General features: G+C 43.3%; 1 protein-coding gene across 7 annotated transcripts in view; it reads right to left on the bottom strand.

The window, feature by feature from the left end:
- Positions 1 to 13,541, bottom strand: part of ANAPC1 (anaphase promoting complex subunit 1) — a 66,174-nt gene that overhangs the window by 48,638 nt on the left and 3,995 nt on the right. For 3 of the 7 annotated variants that reach the window (XM_077814242.1, XM_077814244.1, XM_077814247.1), the window contains exons 4-10: positions 13,143 to 13,194; positions 11,964 to 12,067; positions 11,189 to 11,271; positions 7,144 to 7,217; positions 4,302 to 4,480; positions 3,088 to 3,308; positions 416 to 625 (exon numbers count right to left, since the gene is read on the bottom strand). In XM_077814242.1, coding sequence (XP_077670368.1) covers positions 416 to 625; positions 3,088 to 3,308; positions 4,302 to 4,480; positions 7,144 to 7,217; positions 11,189 to 11,271; positions 11,964 to 12,067; positions 13,143 to 13,194 — 923 coding nt within the window. Of the gene's footprint in view, positions 1 to 415; positions 626 to 3,087; positions 3,309 to 4,301; positions 4,481 to 5,547; positions 5,602 to 7,143; positions 7,218 to 11,188; positions 11,272 to 11,963; positions 12,068 to 13,142; positions 13,195 to 13,541 lie in introns of those variants that run through there. The other 4 variants (XM_077814245.1, XM_077814246.1, XM_077814249.1 and 1 more) reach the window with 4 other exon arrangements.

The raw sequence follows: 13,541 nt of genomic DNA, 5'->3' as shown, positions 1-13,541 counted from the left end.
CTGGCTTGCAGGGCTTGGGCTAAGGGGCTGTTTAACCGCGGGGTAGACATTGCCCGAGCCCAAATGTCTACAGCACAGTTAAACAGCCCCTGAGCCTGGGTCCCGGGAGCCGGAGTCCGCTGACACACGCACGCCCTGAGGTTTTAATTGTAGTGTACACGTGGCTTGGGAGCCTGACTGTCACTGAGTCTTAGTCTCTGAAGTAGTTTTTGACAGAGGGACTTAGACACTTTCGAAAAGGTTACCCAACAACACTAAACGATCCTTCGTTATGAAACATTATGGTGTACTCAGTAGTACACGCACCTGCTGTAAGAGGCAACGGCTTGCAAAAAGTTTGTACTGAGGACAATTTCACTTTAGTCTTTGTCAGTGGAAATGCAGGTCTACTTAACCCAAATATAAGCTTCCAAACCTCATGGTCATGATGGTCTCTGTCCACAGATGGTCTATGCACAGCTCTGGAACAATTGGCTCAGTTTCTGGAGCAAGGAAGGAGTCACTGGAAGCACTGTTTGGAGAATGGCTCGCACTGTGCCTCCGTGGCGACTGGGTGTTACTGGAGAAATTGAATCTCTGCACTCCGGAGAAAGATTGCACCCCTAAGGCAGGAGAGTGAGAACGGCTGCAAAGACAGACAAGGGCCATGACTGAAAACAGATCATAAAGTCGGGCATGCTCAGGTGTGGGGAGCAGAACACTTTTCCACAAGGGGAGCCAGGGAGCTTGCACACTAGCACGGAATTTTTTCTCACAGTTGCTAATTCAATACCAGCCCATTTGCTCAAAGGAACACACCAACCCTCCAAATACTTTGCTAAATACTTCTAGCAGAGGCTTCAAAAGGAGGGGGAAAATTAAAAAAAAAAAAAAAAAAAAAAATCTCCGTAATGCACAATCTGGTTAGTGAAAACCTATCCTCAGCCTGCCCAGTATGAATATTACCGACTATAAATGCGGTTCTGTGTTTATGCTAAAAGCTCTATCTTGAGCTGTGCTGCAAGTGGAGGGCCCGACCTCCATGCGCGGGACTTATCTAAAGTGCAAGTGGATGATTCTTGAAGGAAATCAAGCTCTCTGGGGCTTCCTGAGGGAGACATAAGAAAGTGGGTAACAAGACAGTAAAGCGCACAGAGGATGTTGAGCTTTTGCTCCAGAAAAATGCGGCAGAATGGCTGCTGAAGGCCATTGGTGGGCATGGAGAGGACGGAATGACCTAAGGTGCATCACTCTGTGTTTCTAAAATACTTCAGGATCCCTACCAAGGCCCACAGGGCACTGTGCGAGATATTTAAACACAATACAACTAGTTTTAAGAAGTCAGCATAAACTCAAAATGAACACAACTGACTGAGGGGAAGGGAAGGAGATCAACCACGTGAAGAGGGTTAGAAAAGAGACTGCAGGGAAGTTAGAGATGAGAACCACTGACGGGCAAGATAAAAACATATGAAAAAAGTTGAGGCAGTTACACACAAAAAACAAGAGAGAGAAACAAATCAGTGATATTGGGGGAGCAAATTCCATACCCTTGGACTAACTTCAGCAAAGGTGCCAAGCTGTGCTGCAACAGCAGGATCTCAAGGAGAAGGCTGTGATTGTAGATGGGGTCTACACCTTTACAGTACAGTTCTACTCTAAAAAAGCAACTATGTTTAAATGGCACCTTCATAGTCAGCTATCTACATGTGTCAGATCTGCTGACTTAGTGACAAAAAAATATGGCTTCGCTGCTTTTTACTCCTGAAAATCCTGTGGAGCCTACACAACCGAGATTTGATTCCAGTTTGCAACCCAGAGTTGTTTACTCAACTCCATTCAGTGACATGTGTAGCCCGCTGAAGGCAAGGGGGCTGCAAGGAAGGACCAAATTTGGTCTGCAGAACACTTATTACTGGTGATGATGCACATAATGGAAAGAACCCAGCTTGACGCAAAGAGCACAGACTGAGTGTGCAGGGCTGGCCAGCACTCCAACACCAAGAGGAGGTTTTGTGCTTGTTTTTTTAAATGGGGTGGGCTGCTCTCTGGTCGCCCTTTCAAAGGCAAGAGCAGCAAAAATATACCATATTTATAGGCAAATATCACCAGTAATCTGGCTGAGGGAGACACTACCCAGAGAATAAAATTCTAACTACCCTAATTTTGACATTTGTTTTTAATCCTTTGTGAAACCCTCCCTGTTAACTGGAGATATTCCAGCATGTGACAGCACAAATACCAGAGGCCTATGCAACATACTGAAGGCGGCAAGGTACAACGCATACCGATGCCAGAAACGCCCAACATAGATACATTTATGTTTCTTACATGGTTCAGTATTGTCAATTCACACTTCAAATCCTTTCAGCTTGTTCCATAAAGTAAAGTCAGCCATTTAATTATCCCTTGAAGCCAGAACCTTTATTTGCAATGGCTGACAATTTGGGACAATTTTATCCCAATGGTAAAGATAAAAACATGTCAAGAATTATAAAATAAGACTTGACAATCAGCAGAACCTGGGGAGAAAGCAGCGAACACCTGAACTTTGACTGGAAGAGCTGCCATGCTGCCACTTTGGCCTGTCTACAGCACGGCGATGTGGCCAGCTTTCTCACTGAGTTAATCAGGCACCATTGCAATGATCAGCTGGAAAAATCAACAGAAAGAGGAGCGTTCAGGAGTCAAGAAGACTGTCTCCCACGCCTCAGTACTGCCATGCATATGAATTTCAATACCCGCTCCGAGGCAGCGCAGGTGAGAGGGTGGATAGCCCAGTGGCACTGGGTCTCAGGAGACTGGCATTCTGCTCCCAGCTACACCACAGATTCTCTTTCTGACCTGGGACAAGTCACTTGGTCTCTCTCTGCCCCAGCTCCCCAGCTATAACATGGAGATAATAGCATCGCCCTATCTCACAGGGACACTGTGAGAAACAATACATGGAAGACTGAGAGGCACTTGGACACTGATAACGGAGGCCAAGTAAGTGAGATAGATCGGTACTGTTTTAGATGTTGTATTGAGTCTATTGCTCACCCTGATCACATCAGATGTGCTCATCTTTTACACTACTAGTTAACACACAATCCCATTAGCACCCACCTAAGAGCCGCCATGTTGGATATGGAAGGGGAGCGGGAGTGCACGCTGGGCGACGACAACGACCTACTCTGGCTGTGAAGAGAGGAATAGTTCTGGAAAGGGGAAGCCATGGGTGAGTCTCCTTTCGAGAGACTCCTGAGGTGGGCGGTCAAAGAGCTGCTGGTGGCCCCGTGCTGCGGCGTCCCCACCTGCTCAGAGAACTTTAGGACTGTGTTTTGCTCCTGGAAGAGACAAAAGAAGCCGTACGTCATAAGGAACATGAGTGGGTCATAGCAGCCCGAGTGCCCTGGGGTCACTGACCAGCTGTTTACTTAGCCAGCGCAACTCAAGTTAGATGTCACACGCTCAGACGCATTTGCTGCTAGACTTCTCAACCCTGTAGTCTAGTCAGTAACGCTGCAGCAGATTCTGAAGATATGATCATTCTCCAGGGACACAGTCCTTTCAGTCAAGCCCTAAGTGAGGTAGCTCTCACGCAGTAGCCCCACAGAATGGTGGGGAGGGCGTCTGCCTCTCCCCTAGGACTCCTGCATGGAGCAGGGAGAGGAAGACAGTAAGCAGCAAGGCTAGGTAGATTCTCCCTTTATTGGCTTTTCAGAAAAAAATGAAGAAAATAAAGCAGGAAAGGTGCAACAGGGCCACTAGACCCACAGTGGAAGGAGCACAAGGGCCATGGGGTAAACTCCTGGGACCCCTACCCGTGGCCTAGAGAGAAGCAGGTGGGGATGAAGGAAGGCAGGCAAGGGATCAGCACTCCCTGACTCCCTTCATCTGTTTGTCTCTTTCCCCCAAGTTTTCCACCTGGCTCTTAATGGCAGCCAGTTGTTTGTTGCCTTTGTTTTAAATGACAGCTGTTTGAAAGCGCTGAAAGGTTTGGCAGATCTTCAGTCAGCAGATTGCCAGGATGACAGCCAAAGGGGCATGATGACAAACGTCGTTTCTCACCCATCATTTATGTGGCAGGTATATCTATGCCCACCCAGACACCCCAGAAACAGCCACCATTGCTTAAGGCATTTAAACATCAACAAGTGTTCGGGAAACCCGGCATCCTTAATTCTGGAATGGAGAGAGAATTGAAAGAGGAATTGCTCCTCAGAAGTTCCACTGTTTTTATCAGTTTAACACTATCCATTATACGGACTGGACTGCAGGTATTATGCATTTTCACACACACACAAACCTCCATCTTTAAGTCAGCAATTATTTCTTACCTCTGGTTTTACTCTACGAAGGGCCCAGACAGCATGCAAACTCTGAACGGTGTCATAGGTCATCACAATGGAAGGCTCCTCATTGAGGAACACGATGCGCAGTGTGTAATCAGCAACATACTGTACTCTAGCCGAGCCAAACACACCTGCTAGAGAAGTAGCGCTCAGGTTAACCCCATCTAAATCAGAAGGACAGTTTCTGTAATAGTGTTATTAATTACACAAAGCTACCATTTCATGTCCCATTTCTGTTGCAACTTTGGTTCTTCCCATATAGATTCCCACTCTGGGAGTATTTGGCAGTTAAGAGTATATAGCTACGCAGTCAGACCCAATGGAAAAGGCCACAGTTTGTTGTACCCAAGTCATTTCAAAGTAGTGTAAATAAGAGGCATTACCACCTAATGGCTAAGGCACTGGCCTGGGACTCAGGAGACCTGGGTTCTATCTAGCCGGGAACACAGTCTAACTCAATCCAAAGGCTAGAAGTTGAAGCTAGACAAATTTAGATTGGAAATAAGGCATACATTTGTAAGTGTAACAATTAGCCATTGGAACAGCTTTACCAAGGGCAGTGGTGCATTCTCCAACACTGACAATTTTTAAATCAAGATTGGATGTTTTTCTAAAAGCTCTGCTCTAGGAATTGCTCTGGGGCAGGTCTCTGGCCTGTGTTATACAGGAGGTCAGACCAGACGATGACAATGGTCTTTCTGGCCTTGGAATCTATTAATCTTTTCCCAGCTCTGTCAATGGTTTGCTGGGTGATCTTGGACATGTCCCCGATCTCTTCCTCAGTTTCCCCTTCTGTTAAACAGGGATAATGATGCTGACTTCCTTTGTAGAGTGCTTTGAGATATACAGCTGAAAAGCACATCACCGTATCTCCATGGGGTTCCTGGCCCTCCCCAGTGCTGGGGTTTTGCTACTGGCCCATCCCTTTCCTGCCCCCTCCCTTTTTGTGGGACACAGCTCGCTCTGGCCTCTAGCTGTTACCATGAAAGATGGTGCTGTGAATGGGAGGCATCTCCTCCTACACCCCCACTGTCCTGCCTGGAATAGAGGAGAGGGAATAGGCTGGGGATGCAACTTCAAATGGGAGTTGAATGTTGGGATGACAGGCACCCCATCCCCACATTTCTCCCTACCACCAACCTCCCACATCCCCCACTCTGACAACTTCCTCCTGGCCTGAACCCCCTGCAAACCCCTTTCCCCTCCCTGTCCAGGGTAGGCCAGAACTCACATTGCATGGCTGCTCAGGGATGTCTAAGGCACGGACAAACTGGGCACCTGTTCAGGACCCCCTGCAGAAAGGGAGCCCCGGCAGTGAGGTGTTTAAAAATAAAATTATCTAGTCTTGACAAACATTGAACCACATGTGCTTCAGGAAACTGAACTTTCAGATGTCATTCGCGACTTTGTGCCCACAAATCCAGACAGTGATGTTTCTAAAGCAGCCAAACACATGTAAAACTTTTTCTATTACCATTATGTTGTGTTTAAGGCAAGAATTCCTGTTTATTTCCTACCATAATATAGTGGAGGTCCCAATTAGGATGGCCCCATGGATGCTCAAACCACCCCAAATGTAGACCACTATCCCACCCCACGTCCCCCAAGAGGACTTGCAGCTTTCAAGGCAATCCAAGTAAGCATGTGGATTTTAAAGCACTTAGAATAATTAACCTTTGAACAACAAGCAAAACTCAATCTTAACTATAGCTACAATTCCACTATAATTTCAAGAAGGATGTAGTTAGCATGGGGAGTCAGCTGCAATGTGCGTATCATGACTCCAGACCAAGTAACATGCGGGTCAATCACCACAGCTCAATGACAGCAAGGTTTCAAATGTAACCAAGCAAGATAGCAACTCTCTCTTTCCTTTATAGAATCCCTCCTCGGTGGCCAGCCATTCAAAGAGGTCTTTTTAGATACCTTAAATATCCTAAAGCTACAATACCAATTACGGGGTTTGTCTACACTGGTGGTTCTCAACCAGGGATACACATACCCCTGGGGGTACAGAGAAGTCTTCCAGTGGGTATATCAACTTATCTAGATAGTTTTACAACAGGCTACATAAAAAGCACTAGCAAAGTCAGTAAAAACTAAAATGTCATACAGACAATGAGTTGTTTATACTGCTCTATATACTATACACTGAAATGTAAGTACAATATTTATATTCTAATTGATTTTATAATTATATGCTAAAAATGAGAAAAAGCAATTTTCAGTAAGAGTGTACTATGACACTTTTGTATTTTATGTCTGATTTTGTAAGCAAGTAGTTTTTAAGTGAGGTGAAACTTGGGGATTCACAAGACGGATCAGACTCCTGAAAGGGGTACATTAATCTAGAAAGGATGAGAGCCACTGGTCTACACATATGCATACTATGTAGCAAGCCAGGTTGTAAATCTACACCAACGCCCACATGGAATCTTTTACTGCACAGCAGCAGGGTCCATGCGGACAGTTAGCACGTGGCAAGCGAGTGCATTGTGCCGCAGCTTGCCACAAACTAAGTATTCGTATTGACAAGTCCTAACTGATATGAAATCCTAAATTAATTTATATTAAGTTAATTTAATTAACATGGCTACAACAACACTGCATACATGAAATCCTAACAGATAAGCAGCTAAAATAATCCATTTCTAAATTCTTAAAAGAGATATTTGAACATTCATTAGATTGTAATTATAGACTATAAAGACAGGGAAGGTAAACAGTCAATTCTGTATTCAATAATATTGCAGCTGAATGACTCATTTCTATTTATGGATTTTCATTTTTTATATATATTTTTTTTTCATTAAAAAAGATAACCTACCTCCAGACTTACAGACAAGAGGTGTTATCTCATCTAAAGGATGTAGCATACTGAACATAGTGGGCAAAGGTTCTCTGGAAAGGAAATGGAAAAATATATTTAAAAATCAAGTGTTAACAAGCTGTAAAATCTAACAGATGGATCACAAACACCCACTGCAAGTTTAACAGTCAACTCCTCAAAAACAAACAAGTGACATATATGTTCCATTAACTATAGATTGTGTGGCTCATCTAGTACATCAATAAAACCCCCCAAGCTTTGTTTCTCTAGTACACTTTATCTCTGAGCATCTTAGAAAACTTAAACTGATATTACTATATAACTTGGAACACTTCACTCTCCGCTGACATGATGCAGCTATTTAACAGCACAGAGCAATGCTTAACAATTCAGAATAGGAAATGAGGAATCCAACTGAAATTGCAAGGGAAATTTAGACAGACATGGAGTTACCAGATAAAAATGTGGCAGAACACAAAGACTGAAGAGCCAAGAGATCCCTACTGACCACAACTAACATGAACGTCATTTTGAAATCTCATTTGAAAGCTGAAACATTTTGTGTACGATTGCCTTTTTACTACAAAGTGTAAGGCAGGACTAGATTTCAAGTGGTGGTGTGCGTGCTCCAAAGTGCAGTTCTAAACTCTACTATTTTTGAGCTTTTTCCACCAGAAAGACTCCTCTTACACTTAGCACATGCCACAGGGGAAGTTTTCTAAAAAAACATCAATAGGATTAGAGAAAAAGATTTTCTATTCTTATGGACTTTGATAGCCAGTAACCAAAAAGCAGCTCAGTTTTGTATGTTCAAACTGGATTAGACATGCAGTCCTTATGGAGAACACATGACTTTCACAAGTCAGAAAAAAGTGGAAGTTCTTAATTTAAAACTTTCGAAATGCAGACTGCTAAATGATGGGTCACTCCCTAGCTATTTAGGGCACACTTCTCACTGTGGTAGCTCAGCATGGTTAAAAATAAGAACCCATACTCTGGGATGGCTGCACACAGCTCCAAGGCAGCTAAGCAAGCCACTCCCTAGGTCCAACCAACGCCGTAACCTGGCTTTATGCCAATGTCAATCATGATTTAAACGGGAGTGCAGGAAACATTGATTTAAATAATTTATTTTAATCCTGCTTTGCATTTGGACTTCTTGTTTTTCCTAAAGAAAAGGTTGAGTCTCATTGATTGGTAATCACTAAAATAAGTTGATTGACAAGTATGATTATAGCCTTTACACGACATTCAGTATTTTTTTGCTAAACAGGAAGGTTCACTATGTCTATACACATTTATTTAAGCAATTATGCAGCTTAACCATACATTTATTCAGATTCTTGATTTTTACTTTTTTTATGATGTTGGGAAATGGTGAACACCAGGTTTCTTACTGTGACAGGGTGCACATGGCCCTGGAAGGCCCCCTGCTGGAGGCCCCATGATACTACCACACTTTACCCCACTCCACCCAACAAAAGGAGCAGTGAAGGTCGGTTTTAGAGAGGCTGGACTAAAGCAGCCAATTCGATAAAAGGATCAGATAAAAGGAGCTGCTAGGCCTGAGCAGGTCAGTTCCTGGCTGGGACTAGAGGAGTGAGGACGGGTGCTCCTTGCTGGTCAGAGGAGCTCGAGAGAGAACCAGGTGGCATTGGCATTCAGTGAGGAGGAAGAGGATCTGAGAACTTCTGCCCCAAGGTAAGGGGGAAGAGAAGAGGGCTACATGGGAGAAGGCCCAGGGAATAGCATCAACTAATTAAAGGCAGCAGTATGTGGATGGTGTTTATAGGGTTCCTGGGTTTGGACCTGGAACAATGGGCAGGCCCAGGTTACCCCACTGGCCACTGGGGAAGTGACCTAAGCCCTGAGAAGAGGGCAAGGCTCTGTTGGAAAGCCTAAGTGAAGAACAGGATTTAAAGGGCCCAGAGACAGGGCTGAAGACTCTAACAAGGGCACACTGATAGTCCTCGTTGGACCTTTGTTACCCCAGAAGGGGTTCATCCATTTGACTGTGTGACTTGGCCAGAGGGCTGAGCCACTGAAGACCTGCCTAGCGAAATCAGCAACCTACAAGGGACACATAGGAGTGGGAAAGCTTGCAGTACCACACCTAGCCATTAGGAGGCACCTGAGATGAGTGCCCCCACCACGCTTATTTACAAGAATGTTTTTTTATTCTTGATTTGAATCAAGCTGCATTTGGATGGAAATTTGAATTCCATTAAAACAGCACAAAAACAGCATTTTACAATTATTTTTATTAAATAAACCTACCCTAAAAGTCCTGGATACCAGCTTATTTTTTTACCATCCAAACATGTTTTGCATTTAAAACTGGTTCTTTAAATAAAAGTCGCATTACCTGTAGTTAGCGAATTGAATGGACTGTTCTGGTCACCGTGTTTTTCAAGATTTTAGAACCAGATGATCTCACTCTCTCATTCTCATTCAGAGATGGAAAAAGGAAAACAAGCTTCCTTGTTTTTTTAAACTCCTAATTGGTTTCTCAACTTTGAATGAGCTCGTTGAATAAAGTGAAAGGAAGAAACTATTTTCTCTGCACCTGCAGAAGAGGCAACTACTGTCAAAAGCTGTTCAGCACTTCAACAAACTCTGGTCCTGGGTGCTTAGCCAGTGACTCCCACCAGTTCAGTGGTTTGACTTCCTTTAAAAGTTCAGTAGCCCTAACACCTTCGCCTTCATTTGCTTAACAGTGCTACAGTAATTGGAGCTGTACAAAACAGCTTTATCAACATTTTTATTCCCCTTACCCACCCCCGCAAGCCTTAACATGTAGCCAGATACGTAGCAGTGCAGCCCTAGCCACCAGACTAAGCCATGCAGCAAGTTATCTGTGGGAGTTTTCCTTACAGACACAAGGTGGATGAAGTAATCCATTTACAATTTTTAACACCTACTTTATACACTAACATTTTTAATGCACAATTAAAGTGGAGATTTAAATATAAAGAGGCAAGAAGTGCTCGACCTTACCTCAACAAAACTACCATACCCCTACGTTCCCGCTGGCTGCTCTCTCTCCACACACATAGACCACAGACACCTTCCCATTGCCAAATACACCTCAACTCTTCCCTTGTGGTATGTGCATTACAACATAGGCTTTAATTTCATAGCAGAGCCCACACTGACATGTCACCAAGGAGGGTCTCGCACCAGGAGATCAGAAGCAGAGCAAAGTCTCCAGCTCATGTAAGGAGGGATATTGCCTCCAGAAGCTGAAAGTCTAATACTGTGTTTGACGCGTGCAAAGGAGCTTGATGGCAGAGTTCAGACCAACGTGGGCACAGTAACCGAGAATGTCTTTACTCTTTCTACACTTCCATACTAAATCTTACTTGTGCATGGAACGGGGACATAACTCAACATGTCCCAATGCCCTGATGCATTTCGTCATCACTTTGGTAGAGAGAAAAGGAGTACTTGTGGCACCTTAGAGACTAACCAATTTATTTGAGCATGAGCTTTCGTGAGCTACAGCTCACTTCATCGGATGCATACCGTGGAAACTGCAGCAGACTTTAAATACACACAGAGAATATGAAACAATACCTCCTCCCACCCCACTGTCCTGCTGGTAATAGCTTATCTAAAGTGATCATCAAGGTGGGCCATGTCCAGCACAAATCCAGGCTCTCTCACCCCCCCACCCCCATACACACACAAACTCACTCTCCTGCTGGTAATAGCTCATCCAAAGTGACCACTCTCCCTACAATGTGCATGGTACTCAAGGTGGGCCATGTCCAGCACAAATCCAGGCTCTCTCACCCCCCCACCCCCATACACACACAAACTCACGAAAGCTCATGCTCAAATAAATTGGTTAGTCTCTAAGGTGCCACAAGTACTCCTTTTCTTTTTGCGAATACAGACTAACACGGCTGTTACTCTGAAACTTTGGTAGAGAGCAACACTTGTACTAAAAGGACAGTTAAAATTTTATCTCACTGCTTTAGATTAGACAACTTATTCCACAGCACAACAAAGACACTCAGCAACCACTCTCACTACATACCTGGGTGGACTCAGAGGGACTTCGTGTGAAGTGCTGCTGCGTTCAAACAACAAGCCATATTTTGTTGGCCAGACATTTGCTACCTACAAAAGACAAATATTTTAAAAACTGAATGGCTCATATTTAAAATGCTCCTGCACTTGAGCATCCAGTTACTGTAAAACCAAAACATTTAACCATTGTTTCGGGCAGAATGCAATGTTATATATGTAATACAAAATACCTTCTCAAAATACGATGACAATGTATCTGTGCTTTACCACATCCTACTTCTGAACACAACCAATATACAAATCTCACAACATACCAAGAACAAGAGTATAACTCATTTGATTAGTGTTAGACTGACAGCTGCTCAGAAGAAATATGCAAAAAAGCCATATTTTCTGACCTATATGAAAATTTTGGCCTCTATCTAAAGGTTTTGTACTGTGACCCATCATTGTAGTATCCGAGTATCTTCCATGTAAAATAGACTGGCAATAACATTGTTCATAGTGGGCTTCACAGAGTCTGGCTTTTTTTTTTTTCCTCCAGGTTAGAATAAGGAATAGAAAAAAGTCTTCCAAGTCTCAATCCAACATCCAATCCACTAAGCCATACCCACTTCTGCTTTGTCACACCCTCACTTGTTAGTACAATTATTAAAAATTCACACCAAGGATTACTAGATTATAGCTATGTTTCAAGCACCATCCACACCAAAAGACAAACACACACAACAACGACATGCACATTAAAATAAATGAGAACATTTAGAAAAGAAAATACTTACCTGAAAAGGTAAGGAAGCAATGTAATCCTTTCCTTCTATACTATGAACATTTATGCAGGAGCTTTGCAATATGCAGATACATTTTTCTACTATTTCCTCACTATCTGAAATTGGGGAAGAACACAAAAATAATTTTTAGCTCTACCATCAAGTTTCTCTATACACAAAGTAGGGACTTTTGTTATTAGCTGTGCAATTCTAAAATGGTTGGTTAGCTTCTGTTGTGATAAGTGGGCCTACAAATTTACCCAAATTGTGAGTGTAACTGTAAAAAGTATGTAATAGTTCATAAGACCTTACAATAACCTCTAACAATAAATGTTGATGGGAAAAAGTAAGAAGAGAGATAGAATAATTGAATTAGTCTAAACAAAAAACTCAAGTTAATAAGATTCAAGGACTGAAATTATGCTTTTTAAAAACAGGAGATGTGGAGCCAGATGTTAATGAGTCAAACTGGTATGTTAGATATTAGATTTAATTGGTGACCAAATAATGAGAAGATGGGCTATTCCACCCATGACTCCCCTTTGGGTCCTTACGTGAAAGGGATTTTGGGGGGAAAAGTATGGGGAAAAAAACCCACAAGAACAAAAAGAAGAACAGACAGAAAGAACAGACAGAGGCTACTGGAGTGAGCTACACCATCATAGCTATCACCCCTCCACCATTTTCTGGAACACCAGGCCTTCATCATCCTGATCCTGAGTGGTCACTTGACCAGAATGGGCCAGAGAGAGAGACAGGGACCCAGACAACACTGTCACCCCTACCAGCTCCAGCTGAATCTCAAAATGCTAATTGGGATGACAGTTATAACTATCTCTGATACCGTCTAAGAGACTGTCAGACAAGGGGCTTTTCCTTCTAAAATCGATCTACAGCCAAAGGGAAAGGAAACAAGGGATGTTGGTACAATGAAAGCCTTACTTAATACTTTACATTTCAAATGCTTTAACTGTTTTTCCCTCTTTTCTGTATCTTTAATAAAAGGATTTTAAAAGGTGTGTTTGCCATGGTGTCAAGCAGCCTGAAGTCTCCATATCAAGCCCCAGACCTTGTTTAACACCTTTGGCCCATATATCCCATCTCAATTACTACAACACTTCCCAAGTCAAGAAAATTAAACTCAGATAAAATAGTACTTTGGCAGTAAAGTAAAATATGAATGAAACTTACTGTCAACTTTCTCAGATTTTTCCTGTGGTACAGTGAAATCACACCACAAAGCCTAAAAGCCAAAAATATTATTCAGTTACTTATGAAAGACAGGCTGGTATTAATACCAAATTCTCTTTTTTAATTTTATGTTGTAATGGAATATCCCCCTGCTCCAAGAGAGGTTTTAAGCCACATTTCAGTTGATTAGTATTGATTAGCTCAGTGGTTCCCAAACTCGTTCTGCCGCTTGTGCAGGGAAAGCCCCTGACGGGCCGGGCTGTTTTCTTTACCTGCTGCGTCCGCATGTTCGGCCGATTGCGGCTCACAGTGGCCGCGGTTCGCTCCTCCAGGCCAATGGGAGGTGCTGGAAGCGGCAGCCAGTACGTCCCTCGGCCCGCGCAGCTTCCCACAGCTCCC

Source organism: Eretmochelys imbricata, chromosome 3 (genome assembly GCF_965152235.1).
Source record: "Eretmochelys imbricata isolate rEreImb1 chromosome 3, rEreImb1.hap1, whole genome shotgun sequence".
Taxonomy (NCBI): Eukaryota; Metazoa; Chordata; order Testudines; family Cheloniidae; genus Eretmochelys; species Eretmochelys imbricata.
This window is presented reverse-complemented; position numbering and strand designations above follow the sequence as displayed.